This window comes from Ischnura elegans, chromosome 9 (assembly GCF_921293095.1).
Source record: "Ischnura elegans chromosome 9, ioIscEleg1.1, whole genome shotgun sequence".
Lineage (NCBI taxonomy): Eukaryota > Metazoa > Arthropoda > Insecta > Odonata > Coenagrionidae > Ischnura > Ischnura elegans.
In genome coordinates, this window is record NC_060254.1 from 61,651,764 (window position 1) to 61,670,573 (window position 18,810).

General features: G+C 39.0%; 1 protein-coding gene across 1 annotated transcript in view; it reads right to left on the reverse strand.

Moving 5' to 3' along the window:
- The window catches only part of LOC124164862 (homer protein homolog 2), a 307,527-nt gene that overhangs the window by 76,410 nt on the left and 212,307 nt on the right, over positions 1-18,810 (reverse strand). Inside the window, exon 2 of the mRNA XM_046542071.1 lies at positions 5,385-5,541. Within this exon, the coding sequence (XP_046398027.1) occupies positions 5,385-5,541 (157 nt within the window). The remainder of the gene's footprint in view (positions 1-5,384; positions 5,542-18,810) is intronic.

Genomic DNA, 18,810 nt, shown 5'->3' on the forward strand with positions numbered 1-18,810 from the left:
AATAGTGGAATGTCTAGGTCACCTTCCCACCTTCCCCCTTCCCGTCACTTACCTCCCCTCTCCCCTTCCCCTCCAATCACCCGACCACAGAGTATATATCCCGGCAAATTCTTATGTGTATCACTAGTCTTGAAAATGGTACAGTGTAACCGAAACTAGTCGGCAATAAAGTGTGTGTTTTGTAGAAAAGCAAAGTATTTTCCTTCCAACCATTAGAATGAAAAAGATATACCTTCGATGTACCTTTTTACATAATATATGATTCTTAGATAAAGGACACTTAGGAACTCATGAATACTCCAATATAATCACAATGAAATAAATAATACAATCATCTGAGACAATTAATGAACATTATACCATCAACCATTCTTAGGCGGAATGATGAATGGGGGTTTTAATGAAAAATGAAAATAATAAGACTACATCAGAGTATTAACCAGTGTAGGAGGCATTAAAATCTACGGAACTTCACTACGACGACTTACTTCCCTTTTTCAATATATCATTGAGATTCTAAAAGTCAAGCATGCATACACTGTTTTAACTCGAGGTGATTTTTATCCAATAAAAATCCTTGATTAAAAGTTACAGATTGAATAATAATCTTTGAATGTGTCCTCTTCAATAAAGCTTTTCAATGGAAATAAATTAAGGATTTTTTATACGAATCATAATGTTTTATGAGATGCATAAAATTACCAGATTTCTAAGGGAAGAATACATTAGATAAGGTACGGAAAAAGATTTACAGAACGATACTTGGAATTAATTCCATAGGATTCATTTTATTCAGTTTTAAACTCAATTAATAGGGACGTTAATATACGCAGGGCAAAACATTACCTTCAGGATAAATAAAACTGTTTGACAGAAGAAAAATTTTATATTTCATTTTAAAAAATCCAAATAAATTAACCGAGTGAATTACAAAATAGCATTACTAAAAGAACGAGGTACGCTCTGTCGAGGTAGTAGTAATGAAAATGACATGTTTGAGTGGTGAATCAAGGCACTGATTACTGAATGAAAACATTCTGGTGGTAAAGAAAAGAGAATGTATTCACAAAACCACAATAAACCACGTTTGTCTTTTTTTTAGTTTTCAGTATACCGGGACTATCCACGGTAATAGCTTTACTGGAGTCACCCGTAATGCACAATTTGTGCGAAAAATCCACAAATAAAAAATCATTCGCCTTGACCAGGATCCCGGGATAATTTTCTCTGTGGATTTTTCGCACAAATTTGACTCGTAAAGCATTTCCATAGCTCCAAGTTGATGACACCGTAAATCTCTTAAGCAAGGCATCACACAAAGTGAAGGAATGGCGTCCTGTCTCAACACTTCATACACATACGAAATTTGCCAGTTCTTTCACCTTGCCAGTTCAGCCTTTCACAAGTCAAAAAAATCTTTGACCAAAATTTTCTCTTAAGAGCTCTAAAAATTTTATGCTTATTTAAAAAAAGAAATGCATAATTCACTGAACACCTTTAAAAAAATCTTACCACATACGCACCAACGAAAAATGCTTCGCAGGCTTACGCTATGATTAATAAGTAAAATTCAAAAATTGAGTGAGGCGCTTCTCAGCACTCATCTACGCCAAAAAAGTTGGAATCTCGAGACAAATTATATAACTTGGATCCGTATATGTGGTCTCCACGGTAACTAAAAATTTAATATGGTTACTCCAACGTATTCTCCTAATTACTTTCCCTAGTTACCCTATACACGAACAGTTTCCTAATATCCACCGCTGCAGTCCTTTTGTTTATCGTGGCTAAAATATGCTAGCGTACAGAAAATTGATCATGCATAACTTGAATGAACGTTCCAAAAGATTAACTAAATAATAAGAAACTAAGAGGTCGGATAATATGAAAACGAATGGTCCTCAGATTGGGGAGGCTGGTCGGCTTCCACAAATTTGATGAGCATCCACGAAAAAAAATTGCATTCAGGAATTTTTCATGGAATTTCTGGGAGTGAAAATGGTTATTCAGGCCGTAAAACGCCTTGAGGATGGAAGAAAAGTCGTTATCCGAAAATTCGTCCAATACGACTGAATTAACCCGGTGTAAAGCCCGAGAAGAATTCCAGAAAATTATTCACACGGAAAAATTAAAATAGTCTATTAACTTTGCATGTTCCACATGTATAATTTATTGACATGATCGGTTCCGCAAGCAACGGCAACAAGAGTAGAATGGGTATAGTTTATTAAAAAGTTTCTTAAACTCTACAAGCTGTATAGTTCCCTAACTGCAAATATATCGATCGTATTGCATCATATTACAAGAGTGACTACAATAATTTCATTTCGTTAAATCCTTAACTTCTACCCAAACGCATGTCCGCGAATATTACAAAAGAGGATCTTCAAGTCGGCCTCGAAATGTTTTGTCAAAGACGGTGCATTTGAATGGGTTTACAAAAGTCGCCACTCGTATCGCTGTCGGACAAAGTGATCCGAGTTTCACGGGGAAATAATGTGTAATTAGGGGCATTGATCCAAATTAATACACATGATTACGTTATATATCCGATTCCTGTATAATGCTATTACTCGCAATTACAAACATTATACTGCAAAATATTGAAAAAAAAGTGGATCGCATTGCCCTCATCACCGCGCTGTGGACATTTTTGAAAACCGATTAAAAAGCGACCGAAGGGCACCATAAATCAGTCTTTAATGGGATGGAATTGGACCTCATCTATGCAGCTCCCTTGCGCGAGTCCACTGGCAATATCCTTCCAAATGGCGAGTCACCTGGGACAGACAATTGTGATCATCGGTAGCGGGAAAAGATGATAGGTTGGGAAAAAAGAAATCCATTATTTTTGCATTAACTTCAGGACATAATTTATAATGCTTTGGATTGTCCGATTTCGGTCAAATATGCACCGTTTTGTTTGATAATTTGTTGCCATTTTATAGATAACTTCATAAAGCCTCTCTCATACAAGACTTGGTATTTTTTGGCGAAAAACTACAGCGTCCGTTTTTCTTTATCTTCTTTTGATACCAATTTCTTTACGCTCAGGAAATTTTGAAATGCGAGAAAAAGATGGTAATCGCTTGGTGCTTGGTATTGACTTTACGGTGGATGCATTAGAACTTTCCAGCCAAGCTCCCGGATTTTCTGGCTAGTCATTATAGATGTGTGAGACCTTGCGTTGTCCTGATGGAACACAACACCTCTCCTGTTGTCCAGTTCTGGCAGTATGTGGTCAATCGCTAGCTTCAAACGGTCCAGTTGTGGACAGAAGAGATCTGAATTTAACGTTTTGCCTTATGAAAACAGCTCATGACAAATGATTCCTTTCCAGTGACACCAAATGCACAGCAGAACCTTCCTGGCCGTTGTTCCTGGTTTGTCCACCGATTGAGCAGCTTAACCGCACTTTCATCACGATCGTTTTTGCACATTATTGTCGTATGAAACATATTTCTCATCCCCAGTCACCCTCCGTTAAAGGGTCGCTTTCATTCCGTTTGCCTAAGGCTTCGCAGATGGAAATTCGATCCATCATTTTTTTGTGTTAATTAGTGTGGCACCCAAACATCGAGCTTCTTTTTCAATTCAGCTTTGTGCAAATGGTGTAAAACTGTATTATAGTCGATCTTTAGCTTCTGGGAGATGTTAAGAATACTAACATGCCGGTTAACTTCGATTATTTCTGTGATTTTATCGACATTTTTGATGACGGGCCTGCCCGTGCAAGGTGCACCTTTAACATCAAAAATTCCTGAACGGAATCGACAAAACCAAAACTGCTCATAATTAGCTGTTGGAGTACGGGGACCATAACCACTATAAAAAATTTCAGCCACCTGGCTTGCATTTTCGCCTTTATCAAAGAAAAAATGTAAAATGTACCGAATTTTCTCGTTGTTGACCCCCATTTTTAACACCCTGTCACTAACAACTGAATGGACCAAACAATAAAGAAAAACTGAATTTATTTACTATGAAATGTCACCTTGACAACGAGCTTAAATTTTAAATCGTCTGATTTATACATTGCGAGATATCGATCACTACTGCCATCAACCTACAAAATAGTGGATTTCTTTTTCCCCGACCTAATATTTTTAATATCGAGGACGAAAATAAAACCAGGACCGCTCCAAATAAAACAAACTCGAGAGGCAGGAGGCGTGAAAATATGGAGTCATAAATGAATAAACTGCAGCGACGTGTGTCAAGGGTGTTCATTAAATGCGGAGCGGATTTGCGATTCTGTACATCATTTTGCCTTAAAAAAATGAGAGAAATAAATACATCAAAGGGCACGTCCACCTTGCACCGGCATGGATTTCTCGTATCTGAGCTTGGCTGGGAGAAGGAAATGAGGAGAGACGGATATAGTGAAAGTGGATGGCACGAGGAAGAAATTCAATAACGGTGCAGTGGCAATATTGATGGCAAAAAAAAGAAAAACGCACACCGTATAATATCCGAATGATAACACCGAGAGTGTCGTTTTTATTTCCATAACGCCGAAGTCGCAGAGGGTGCAGTGCAATAAATAGGGTTGTCCACTACTATTGAAAACGGCCGAAAAAATTGTCGTAAATTAGAGCCGGGAGTTCACTACAATTCAAAGTTCTAAGGACAAGAAGCCTACCTTAGGTTTATAGCATGCCCCGAATCAATGCAATATTTTAAAGGCCGCGAAATCAGGAGGACATGTCGGAAATACGCTGTGATGTTAGCTTCTTGTACATAATGCTTAGAATCGCTGTTAGGGCACGGCCACCGACTTCAGGCAGAATAAATGGCGAAGTTATGGGCGTATTCCTTTGGATACCATTAGAATCGCTAGATATCACCCTGATAAATACGTCTGCTGAGATAACTCAGCTACATGGCTCCTTTTATACTTCTTCAGGAAATTACGATATTGTATATCAAGTTTGTTAACATCTTTTAATCAAATTTCCTTCTTGTGCGTTGAATTATCTCCCTGTACAGATTTCGTTATAACACGAAATGAACTTGCCGGTTATACCACGCTTATCACTAGTTGTTACATGTAATCGCAGAAAATAGATGTGTGTAGTATGCTCAAATTGAAATGCTTGACATGCGATTCTGAATAAATGAAGGACTTTTGAAAAAAAATTGCTCTACACGTACTGATCTCACGAAAATACATATTTTTCAGAACAACTACATGTAACTTAGTATAAACACTGGCTTAAAGCAAGCCTTTTCAAATTGATTCATATGACATTCATTCTGTGTGTTCAGAATTCACATGTGGTATTTACGAAAACAGCAAGTTCTGGTAAAGAAGAACAAAAGTAAATAAATGCTAAAAGCCTTGTCAAGAAAATGGACATCCCTTGGTAAACCCAAACACTTACTTTGGTGCCTTCCACGCTAATGATGCGGTACAAGCTCCGCGTGGAATCATAGAAGAAAGATACGTTAACGGCTGCAGAGGAGGCAGATATCCACGACCTCTTTGTCTTCGGATCGATGTGGAACACGTGAGCCTTGCACGTGAAGATCGGCTGCTCACTGCAAGGAAATGATTAAGAGACATTATTAGACAATCACAGAAACGATTTTATTGATTGTAAAATCTAAACGATTTAAGACACAGATAAATACTCCAAGAATCTTGAAAAAATTCATGGTATTTTAACCCTTATTCTACGAGTTATTAACCATCGAAATTTTAGGAATCTTAACTCATCAAATACTAAACCACTCAAATACTACGGATATGATAATCATTATAACAACTCTGCCCAACAGGCTTTGAGATCCAAAGCCTCTATAGTAACAATACGATAAAAACAAGAACAACATAATTAAATAAAACACAAATGAATATATCTTTTTACAATTGAAGAACAAAGACATCTAATAAGTGGATAAAAATCAATTATAGAGTAAAATATCATTAAGTAAATTAAGAAACAATAATGACAAAGCACCATGATCTCCCATAGATTGTTTCAACCATTAGATACAAAAGTAGTAATTAACCTACGAACTACCGCCAAAAATGCGATTTTTCCCTTCTAGTTGATTTATCATTGAAAAATACTACTTAAATGAACAAGCTGATATTTTATGACTCCTACAGATCATTGGCACTAGCAGGCGAACAATATTTCCGAAGTTTTTCCACAAAAAAGTCATCCAATTGAGATTACAATTTATTCCACTTCACCGCGTAAGTATAAAGATGCTGATGGTGAGGGCAATGATAATAATGGATATTTTAAATTTCGAATTAACTCACTCGACTTTAAACTTAATAAAGAAAATAAAAAGCACCCAGCTTACGTTACGAAGTGAAAATTAAGGATTCAAACGATAAATAAATACACGGACACAGTTGGAAAAATAGTAGAAAATTCCCCTAAAACGATTCGGATAGCGAATGGAATCCGCGTTTACGTAATGTGCACCATAGATAAAACTTATTCCATTTCACGAGAGGCGCTAAGTTCTCGCAAAGGAGGAGGTCAAGCGGAAACGGCGAAGGGTGCTCGTTGGGGAGGATGCATTAGCATGGAAGGAAGAGATAATTGAACAGGTTTATCAAACTAGATCACCACTTGGGGAGAAGAGTTGGGGCTAGAAAAGTTGGAGGTAACTGGATGGGAATAGGGTTAAGTTAAACGAACATACATACATATACTAATAGATGAGCAAAACGATTGAATCGGTGAATAAAGAAGGGTTATGCACCGACGAGTACGCATAGCTCAGGATATGGGTAATCCCCTTAACGTGACTGCACGATTAGGGAAAGAGGATTAACGTTATGAAATCAATTTCGCCGCAAGCTTTTTTTTGGAATAAATGCTGAGGGAAGATATCGAATTTTGGAAAAGCACTCTTGAACACATTGAATTTAATGCAATACGATCGAGGCGCAGCGATAATGTGAACATTCGACGGAGCCAGGGATGACAGGGGCAAGGGAAGGTTTTAGACACTAGTTTTAGCGGAAAGGAAGGAGGCAAACATTGAGAAATTGGAAGATTGTGGAAGTCCAGGAGTGAGATCAACGGGGTAGCATAAAGTTATGGACATAAAAGCCGATTTTCTCAACAAGGAAAGTTTAATATCCCAAAGGAAAGTTTAAGGTGGCAGAAAATGGTAGAAATGTGGGCGTTGCAAGCTTTAAGCTAGGGAAAGGTAATATATACACGTACATATATTTCCACGTTTGAAATTGATCACACGAGATTCCTCTTCTCTCTTGAGAAAGATGGGCTGCGTTCCATCGAAAAATCGAACTAACTATTCCCCGTCCATCTTTTTATTTTTCGTTTATTTATTTTTTTCTACAACTAAGTGCTTTTGTAAGCCCACTCTAGGGCAAGAAGAAGTTTAATTTGTGCACTGAAAGTTAGTCTCGAGAAGGACATTATTGTCGTCTATACTTGTTGACAGCAACATAGAGTTTTTTTGAACTGTACTGCGTTTTTTGTTCTACCATGAATAACTCTTCGTTCTTTAAAGTCATACCAAAATCAGTCGATTCCATACAATAGGGAAGTATCTGAGCAATTAATGGAAGATATTCTGCTTAGTAGGAGCTTTTTATCAACTCACGAGGAAAAATAAAAGCGTGAGTATTGAGTACCTTAACGAACGCTTAGCTCTACTTCAACGATTCAGGAGATAAAATATTTGATACAATTATTTTATGCTATGTAAGACAGAATTAATTAGGAAGTTTCATTCTAAAAGAGATGGGCGGAATCCATGCATAACACAACACAATAAATTTACGGCGTTGGCAACAATAGGGTGATATCAAGAGAGGCAAGGAATTCAGGCTCATGGAATTCGCTAATATTTAAATCACCGCGATTTTAATGCATCAATTGAGCATTGCTTGCATTCCAGCGAAATAACTGTACCAATAATTCCCTATTCAAGGCAAGTATATAACTATAGAGCCGTGTGAAATATTACCAACATTTACCATGGTTCATAAAATATCCCTTTCGTTCCTACATAACTCACGCCGTGAACAAAGTAAGAGAATGAAAAGTTTACCATTACGCTACAAAAGATAAAGTTCTTTTGAAACTGTCTTTTGATGACGTACATTCCCTAAGCAATGAATTTATTCAAAATCTTATAAAACATGGGTTGCAGCTGCCACGCAGCTGAAAAGAACACCAACAATATCGTACTTTACCCTACACAAATTTTTTGAAACACCCATTCCTTTGTTTGTGTTCCTTTTCTGTTCCTTTACCCCATTTTTGCTCCGTTCGTGCAACATGTAAAAGTCAGGAGAAAAACCGTTAAACACTGTCGCACACATGCAATCTAAAACACAAATTCGGGAAAATAGAAAAATAATCGGGAGAATGCATTCTCATTCCAATAATTGCAATTGCGTCGGATACATGACCTCCGACTTTATTTATATATTTATACCATCGTGTCTACCTTTCATGTTGACGACAGACACTATTAATTTTCCCGGAAATGAAATCAAGTAAATAGAATACCAAAACAAAGGGCATCACGCTACACAAACGAGCATACCTATCTATATACTCCAAATGATTTCTCACACCATGAACGTTCTACAGAAGACAGTATTCGCACTCAAAAGAGGATTTACCCAGAAAGCTGGAAGAGTGAGCATTTACACTCTTTTTTTACGACTCGAGAGTTTCGAGCAGCAGACAGAAGACGAGCGATGAAAGGGCAACGAACGGATAGGGAACGGATAAACGATTAAGGCGTAAACGAGTGGATCCCGGAATAACGACGCAAAGAGGAATCCAGGAGTGAAAGAACAGACGGCATCAGTAGAACGATGGATTAATCGGAGGAAGATTGATTTTTGCCCCAGCCCCGAGGAAAGATGAAGGCTGAAATATAAGAGCGGAGGGATGAGCGAAAAAAGGTCGTTGTCAGGGATAAAGCAAAGGGAAACAAGAGAATGGAGAAAGACAGATAGGGCGCGAGTGTGTGCATCAAAAAAAGGGCCGGGAAAATAAAAAGTAGATTATCGCCAGGTCGTAAGCTTCGAGGGCGCGAGTGTATGATGTGACGGTGGGATCCGCGCAGTCGTCGTATTCGGAATACGGAGATAGGTACTCGTGTGGGCTGACAGACGTGAGCCAAAAATATCGCTGTATTGAATTTACAAGAAAATGACGAAATATACAAGAGGAACGACCGTTTTGTAATCAAAGAAGATGTGTCTTTGATGGAAGGACTCGCTCAAGAGTGAGTTCACAGCAATTGAACCGAGTCATTCATTCTCAGCAAGGCTGAAGTGTAGAAGAAAAATTGGGAATGAGTCCCATGTGTCACAAATTAAACCACAGAGTTAAATAAAACTTATTTTTTCTTCGAGAATAACAGGAATGTAGTAAAATATAATCACTAACTAGCCACACCATTTCAATAATATTGCGTGAATGAAATTTAAGAGGGACAAAAGAGAAGGTATACCGATAAAATAAATTTACAATATGATGACGTAATGTAAATGAATTCCCCTCTGAAGCGTTATATAAGTGAAGAACTAATTTTTCCAGCATTTGGGTGGAAAAAAAAGGGAATTCAAGGAATAATAGACATTAAAAGTTCAACGTCAAATTGAACGTATGGGGGTCGTTCACGCACACTCGAAATCGCAATGCATTAATAGAATAAACCACAACTCGTGCACGGGAGGTTTAAGAGTCATTGCTCTGCTAGGATAATCATGAATACAAAAAATGATAAAAATATAAGTAAGGACTAATGTTTACGCACTTTCTGAGAATATACAGGAGTGGGAGGAAGTTTACAAAGAAGGGAAACGATGAAGAAGAAATATATTATTAATTAAAAAATAAAATTAACAATATTTTTTTAGAAAATAAAGATATAGCAGTCAGAACCTTATCACACTATTTCAACAATTTGTAGGGAATGAGATTCAAGAGGCACAAGAGTAGGTTTGTGAGCGAGGATAGGGCAAGACAGAGGAGAGAGAGGCAGGCCACTGGAAGGACCGCTGGATGAAAAGGCGAGACAAAAGCGATAGACAAACGGCGTGGATTTCGGAGCAACATTTCCAGACCCCCCTCTCTCTCTCCCTCGGCCCTTTGACCCTCTGTCATGCTACAGGCCCCATAAATCAGGAGAAAAATCCACTCGGGAGCGTTAGCGAGCGCTACATGAGCGTTCAAAGCATAGGAGCGTAGCGAATCACAGCTCGAAACGGTAAAAGGACCGTTCCAAACGCCCGTTTCAGCGCGAATCTAATCGAATACGGTCCTCGACAGTGCTATAAGGCCTGAAATGACACAAGGAATTTTCCCAAACCGTTGCAGAGCATTCCCGATTTTCATTAAAACTCCGTTTCGGGATCAGGGTTTCCAATAAGGGTAAACGAGGAAGAGTACAACATTATTGCTTTTTCTCGCGTTTCGAATACATCTGTCTGTGGCGGTATTGGTGATAACATGGATTCAAAAATTACTTCCGCAGAGCCAGGAGTACAGATCGTAACAGCTAAACTGTGAATTTTAATTAAAACATTAAAAACCACAACCTAAGAGAATAATGCGACATTTGTGGACATTATAAGAGAGTAAATAAATTAAAGAACAAGAGGTAAACTATTCTTGCTTGAATGATTATCAAAAATATTTTTTACGAGTCGCCATGTCCCATTTCCCGGCGAATAAATGAACCTCTTTCCCTACCTCCCTTTCCACGTGCCTGGTACTTGGACTCTTTATTATTTTTAGCCTGTACTCTGGGTTTTGATTATTTACATTTATATTTCATGTTCCTTACTGCGTCACTGTAAATTGGCAGAAATGATGTACGTGAGCAAAATACTTTAATAAATAAAAACAATTTTTTCCCAAAGTTGTAGAATATTTTATACCGACAAAATAACGTGATAAACTTGTACCAATCACATCGATTTCAAGCAGTTTACCAGGGAAATAATCAAAATATTATGAATATTAAAAATAAAAAATATAAATAAGGACTAATGTATTCGCATTTTCTGAGAATATCCACGAGCGGGCGGTATAACACACCACCTCCACAGTTAACGAATCGAATAATCAAGCCGCGACCTGAATGAACAAAAAAAGTAAGGGAACTGTCCGAGGGATATAAGCGAGGATGTACTCGGATGAAAGATGGCGGGAGATAGGACGGTGAAATAAAGGCAGGAAGAGAGAAAGAGGGAGGTAGAAGGGGAAGCCGGGACGAAGTCACCAGAGCCGCCGCTGCGTCGTACGGACCACGCCCCCCTGCAGAGACCAAATCCGGATTTTTCGGGATTTGTGCGGGGTGAAGAGTGAAATAAGGGCTGCGGGAGAAGGTCGTGGAAAAAAAATCAGAGAGGTAGAGAGGGCTACGGGGGTTTAAATATATATATGTAAGGGCGGAGGACGGAAAAATATGATGAGCGAGGGTGGTACTTGGGAAAGGGAGGATATAAAACACTGCGGAGACTGGGAGGTCGGCGGGAGTTACACAGCGTTGGCTGGCTGGGGGAGACTTTTAGCGTACTCGAGCGGAGACAGGTGGGGATGGAGGAAATGAGGAAAAGCGAATGGGGTAGGGCGGGGACGACCCCGAAAAGCGACAACGTACGGCGACGGCGCGCGATCCGTGGGTACTCACTCTTCTCCCTCTCATTAACGATTTCACCACTCGAACGACACGCCTAGTACCTCAGTGTGGTGCGCGTCAAGGATTTTCATAATTAAAAAAATAATAATAATTGACTTTATTTGCACATACAACTTGGTCCTTCTAAGCTATAAGACTCGTCAGAAGGTTCCATTTATACTACACAGTGACATATTGCAAGCATAGCATTTTAAATTTAAACAAATTCAACAACAATAACATGACACTAAAATTTTCGATTCGAAACGAATAATATTTGTGCTTATAATTTATACATGCATGATATGTACTGATGACGCCAAATGTATGGATACGTGGCAAAGAAGTAGAAAATATGCGTAATTACACTTGCTGTAAAAAATGGCTTATGTACAATGAGGAAGTGGAGTTTACCAAAAATGGTAACGTAAATTTTTATAATTTAAGATATTTTGCATAAATGTAATTTCTCTATGTTTCTGAAGGCAGGCTCACTTATTATGTGTGTTAGTTTTATATGTATGTGTAATAGTTGGATTCTAAAAATTGAATACACAAACGATTAGAAAAAAATCACTTAATTGCACTAAATCAAATTTTTATCATACGTTGATAGCAGTAGTTCTGCTGGAACAATATATAATGGTAGCCCCAAAACAGGTTCTTATGAGGTACTTATATACTCCACTGCTTTTATAAGGAGTAAACTGTTATTGCGTATAAGTGGAATAAAGTTATATTATTACTATATAAAGCCTAGATTGACATTAAATCACAATTGTCTCCATACGACGGGATAACATTCGTAGTATACAGTGACTTAAATATGCACTCATATAATAACATTTTCGGATGTAACATCTAAGTTATGCAGAAGAGTATGTGGAAAGAATTATTCATTTGCACCAGCTTTTCTACGAGGGAAACTCTTCTAATGTTTAAGCCTTAAATATTCTAAAAGGTATTCAGTCTCCACGATCCGCATTCCTTGTTTGAAGCATTAATGCTGTGAGCAAATAAAATGATCGGGGGAATTTTTAGATGGGGCTGGGAGAGGTCGGGGAATGTATGGGGGTTGAAACCATCCCTGAAACGACTGCGCCACGTAGAAATCAAAATCATGATGAATGAATAGTCTTCAAAAGTTATGGAAAAGCCCAGGCTTCGGTTGAAAATTAATCGAAATCGGTTTTTTACAACGGGATAACATATGAGTAGGTGAGAAGCCAAGGGGTACCAGTGATTTCTTTTTTCTATGCACAGTTAGGTACGGAAATGAGGTATGGATAACATACGAGAAGAATTTGATACTTGATACGGTAAATTTGATTTTCCACTCGACGTCAGCACAGAACTGATACTCACTCGTATCCCTTTGCAACCATTTTTTGTGTATTTCTTCTAACAATTAACTTCACGTAACTCTGTTGTGACAAAAATCACTAGAACCGTCAACACCTCATATGTACTCAGCACAGCGCTCCGCCCGTTTGTTGGAACGTTGAGCTGCGATCCTCTTGGCACCTTTCGTTGAGAGGTGCCTGATACCGACACAAGGTTTCTGTCCACTATGGGCTCCAGGAGAGTGTAGAAGAGGGTGCAATTGCATCCCCCTGACTCTTTAACCCTTTATAACCCAATGTTGCTTCTAAGAAACATCAAAAATGTTTACACTTTCAGCTCTTTTTAGGAGATATCTAAAATAAATATTATTTTATAGTGTACATTTTAATGACGAAATATTTAGCTGCCAGGATAATTATCATTGAGTGTAAAATTGTCAAGTTTTTAAAATGAAAAATCTTGAAACTTGCTCTCCCAGAAACAGCTCTGTGTTAGAAAGAGTTAAACATTTTCGGAAATGATTGTAAAACCTAAAAGCCACAAAATAATAATCTCCACTCTTCCTTCCCCACCCATATTCCAGTCCTCAAATGAAATTTCGACCGCCTCCTCCAAATACCAACACCAAGAACGAAAATCTCACTCACTCGAGATTCAAAACGAATGTTGTTATGGATAGGTAAAGACAGATCTCAAAAGAGACTATTCCACATGTATATCATGCCACAGATTCAGAGTAGAGGAGCCTGTTCCTTTCCCTAACCCACCTCGCACGATTTTTGTAAGGTGTGCCCTATCGATTTGAACCCAGAACCCTTCGACCAGCAGGCAAGTTCTCAACATACTATGCAACTACGCGCCTCTGGCGTACTTCTGCAAGCGTGTGCACGTAAAATATTCCGACCATTGTTCACCTCTACCACCTTCATGCATGTCGGGAGCATTTAAAAAAAGGGAGCACGGAGAACCTCAAGGGAATTTTGTGCTGGGGTCGGAGGTAGGGCGAGGGGGTGGAAACCACCCCAGCCGCGACCGAGCCGTGATGAACTGATTCGGCTTCAAATGAGCGAGTGCAAATGAGGGGGGGGGGGGGGTGCATTGGTGGTGAGAGTTGTCGGTGCAAAGTCAGACAGGAAGGGGGAATCGAAGCGGGGGACCGGAGGAGGAAGCAGGAATCCGAAGTACGAGCAAAACGAAAATCGGCTATCATCATTACGATCATAATCACTGCCGATTCACGTCGCCCCCATCATCCATTTTAAGTGTTAGTAAAAGTACTGAGAATGAGTAACTGAGCTCCATTACAGTTATTTAAATAAATAAAAGACCGTAGCACTATTCCACAATAATTTTTAATGCGTACAACGCGTTTCGGCTTTTATTTATTTAAATATGTCTAACTTCCAACAATTAAAGCCTGACTCTGTTGAACTTATCCATTACAGTTGCTTTGTAGTAAAAGTAATCAATTACGAGTAAAAATTACTATTAGGTGCGCAACTAAGTCCCCGCCGTTTGTTAACAGATAGCTCTATCAGTGATTACTGGTCGATTTTGACAAATCGGAAACGTCACGAATCAAGATTAGACATCTGGTAAACAAGTCGCTCGACAACAATGGCGAGTTTTTTTAGCGTCATATCCTTATTGTTGCGTGAAAATATCCGAGTTTGTGCTAGGTAACCGTCATTTGCGGGGAGTGTTTATTTTCTTCTTTCATTCAAAGAAAATGGAGGCTGAAGTGCATCGAGAGCTCCAAAAAGTTTACGAAGATGCTGCTCCAAGTGAAACAACGTGCCGTGATTGCCTCCATCGCTTCATAGACGGTGATTCCAATGCCGACGTGAAGGAAGACCAAAAACCTTCGACGACGCCGAATTGGAGGCATTGCTCGATGTAGATCAGTACCAAATTCAAGAAGAGCTCGCTTATGCATTGGGAGTTACCCTCCAATCCATTTCCAAGCGATTGGATGCGTTGGGATTTATGCAAAAGCAAGGAATTTGGATTCCTTATGGCTCTAAGTGATTCCACAGCATGACAACGCTCGACCCCACGTTGCAAAACCTGTTAAAACCTACCTGTAAACGCTCAAATAAGTCCTGACCTCCCCCACCCCGCTGTGAATCCTCCAGATATTACGCCGTCCGATTATTACTTTATATTCTATATGGCACATGGTCTAGCTGATCTGCAATTGCGGTCATACGAAGACACCAAAAAAATGACATGATTTGTGGGTAGCCTAAAAAAATGAACACTTTTACCGCTACGGTATTGGCCTCTGCCACATTATTGGGGCAAATGTAGCTAGCGAACGAATATACTTTGAATGATTCATTTACAACCATTTTTCACAATAAAGTTGTATTTTCCTTCAAAAAAAACAGCGGGAACTTAGTTGCGCACCTAATATTTTATTTAAAAAAGTAATGAGTAAAATTATAGTTACAATTAGTCACGGATTCAGAGAGGCAGGAGAGGGGGCTGTAGCCTCCAGGTAACCAATTTCCATAAGAAAAATTTGTAATTTTATTCAGTTGTCGAATGTATACAGTAGTGGAGAGCCTCCTATCCCCGTTGTCCCTATTCTGGATCCGCTGCAGGTTACAATAACAATTACTTCTTGTAAGGTTCTCTTCTATAGACACCACCACGCAACTGTCGAATATTGGAATGAAAATGCGGAGTAATTCAGTGTGAACCTGAACAAGAAAATTATGGTACTCAAGTACTCGAATTATCTGTAGGTCAAGGTATATCAGTGAAATCAGTAACGTAATCGTCGATTACAAGCAAGTAACGATTAAAAGGAAAGTAACGGTTCCTCTTTCACCGCAAGGAGTAAATTATTAATAAAAATTATATTTCGTAAAAATTAATCGTTACAAGTAATAATCCAATAATTTTTCCTCGATTACTTACCAACACTGTCAATTTCTTCCAATTTATCTCACGTACATTTTTTTATTCGACTGGTGGACCATGCCTAACCTTCATACCCGTAATGCACCTTGTCTGTAGAAAAAGAGGAATTCGAAAAGTCGAGTACACAAGGTCATGTCGTGTGGTTGAGGTAACGATTACCTCATCCGTTCGATTCGGCGTAAATTTTGAAAGCCACATCAATGAGATATTTACCGATAGAGTTGGGAGTTAAACAGTTAGAGAGATGGAAGAGGTTAATAGCATCCCAGGAAGTACCACGCCACACAGGAATGGACATAATTGTGAGAAAATTACAGCGAACATTTGGATTTAAAGCCACGCATTGGTTGAAATTTCATCGCGATGGGTTCATTACGACTGGATAACTTTCGAGGAATACATCAAATCGAATGAACACGGGAAGCAAATTTATTAACAGAAAATTATTGCGGACATTTGGAGAAAATGCTACGCATTGGTTAAAATTCCATCGCAATGAGTTCATCACAGCTGGATAACTATCATGAAATTCATCGAATTTAATGCGGATTCTTTAGCATCAAAGTTTGGAATGCAGCAGCAAAATTTGAAATACAAGCAGGTAAAAAGTGATATCACTCGTTTTCACCAACTTTTTCTCGTGGAAAACTCTTCAAGATTTATGGCATTCACCAATTATAACCTATTATTCCTCCTAAGTAACATCAAAAATGTATATATTTCCGGCTCTATTAAGATAATATTTAAATCACGTGTTCTTTTGTGCTGTGAAGGTTAATGGCGAAATACGTAGCTGCTGTAATAATTATTATCGAGTAGAAAATTTTCACATTTTCAAAATGAAAATGTCTTAAAATTTAATTTCTCCTGGAAGCAGCTCTGGGTTAAAAAAGAGTTTTCAGCTAGAATTCCATCCCTACCATCGTAATGTCATGTTGGGAGCGTTAAAAATGAGAGAACAATTGCACAGCGCAAATCTCTCTCTCACAGCTATCGAATTAGCGTTCCACGCACAGTTAAATGGATTCATAGGAAAGCACAGATGCGCAATTTTTAACGCAAGGCGAGGGAATTCCTGTCCGGATTTCCCCGGGCGAAATGGATAATTTCCCAACATTCCCCAACGGCGGTATAAAAATGAGGATTTAAGCACGAGCACAGCTTACGATGACCTGGTCGGCACGAAATGTGGTAATTATCCAACGGATTCCAATTATGATACTGCATTAATGTGCAAAAAAACATTTATTTTTATCAAGACTCCGCTCAGATTTGATTTAATTCTCATTAAAAAATATCGACGCTGTTTGAGTTTTCGTAACTGCATTGGGATCACCAGAGTCATTTTCAATGCGGCTTGAACTAAGATGCAGGATGCTAATTGAGCTTTGATTTCGAAATGGCGCATAGGGACCGCAGACAGAATGGGATTTGGCTCTAGTCCAAGCGTTATGGTCAACATGATGAGGTTAAAAACTATAAAAAGTTTTCGAATACGAATCTCCACTACTGTTTAGAGTACATGCCATGTAATGGAGCCAACGGAAAATGAAAAAAAAACCTTTGGATACAAAAGATGACACATTTACCCGCAAGGAATAATTGAATTTAATGGTAATTCTAACGATCTATATATTCCACTACAGCAGTTGCCATCCACCACACACCCAGCGTTCCACCCCTTATTCCCTCTCTGTCCGGAGACATAGAATTTGCAATAATCCTGAAGACATTTAAAAGTTCCTCTCCAAACTTCACACCTCTCTTCTTCACCGCGGCTTCCCCGAAAAACTTTTGATAAATAAAATTAGAAAAAAACCGCATATTTCCAATAAACGCCGCACAAATATTGCTATCCATCTCTGCTCACCACCTACTGTCCTGGAGCTCATGTTCTACAGAACATATTGAAGGACTTGTACCCCATCCTTCCTAAACACAAATCCTGCAAGATATTTTCTCCACCCACTGCCTCTTTTCTCCCAAAGCTTAAATGCCTACCGATTTTCCCCTCCACCACTTTTACGTCCACCAATATCATTTACCTCCTTCATTGCAATTTCTGCCCCGCCTTCTATGTCGCCAATGCACCACCCCCCTCAACCTCAGAATTAATAATCACCGCGCCTCCTGCTGTCCATCATCTTCCAACGCATCTCTACCAGTACCTACACATTGTTTGTCGCACGACTCCGTCTTCAATCATTGCTTCAAAGTTTCAGTCATTGCCTCCCTCCCTCCCACTGACTCCGCCCTCAATCTCCACACTCTCGAATTGGTATGCATTTGGCACTTGCAAGCCAATAGCTTTCCGGGGTTGAACGTCGCATTCTTAAGTCTCTTCCTAACCCCCTCCCCCCATACACCTCTCTCCTCTTCCCTCTTTTCCCTTGTCCAACACATTCCTTTCCTCCCCATTCTTACTTTGGTTGATGAAGAAGTCACTACTTCGAAAGCTCCCAATAAGAGGATATTTGTCTATCCGCTAGGCTTTTCCATACGGCAGCACGGGTTGCGACCAAAGTCAGTACATAAGCGCATCTCTTTCTCCCAAGCACCCTCGTGCTACTTTCTTTTGCGTCCTACGCGTCATTTGCATTATGTGATTACCGTTTATTACGTCAGGTCGTAGAACTTCTGCGGTTGGACATCCTATCGCGTAGGCAAACCTCTTTACACGCTCAAAGAGGAAACATTACAATACTATATGATCATGAAATCCAAGTTCCAAGTTTACCACTTCTCTGGATAATATCCTTCCGAGAAACGCCGGGTGGCCTGCTAGCAGCAGAATATTTGAAGAAAAAAAACGATGTAACCAGAAATGTAACGGTAAAATGTAGATATGTAACCTAAATTATAAACAAAATCTTTTTTTCCAAGAAAATTTCG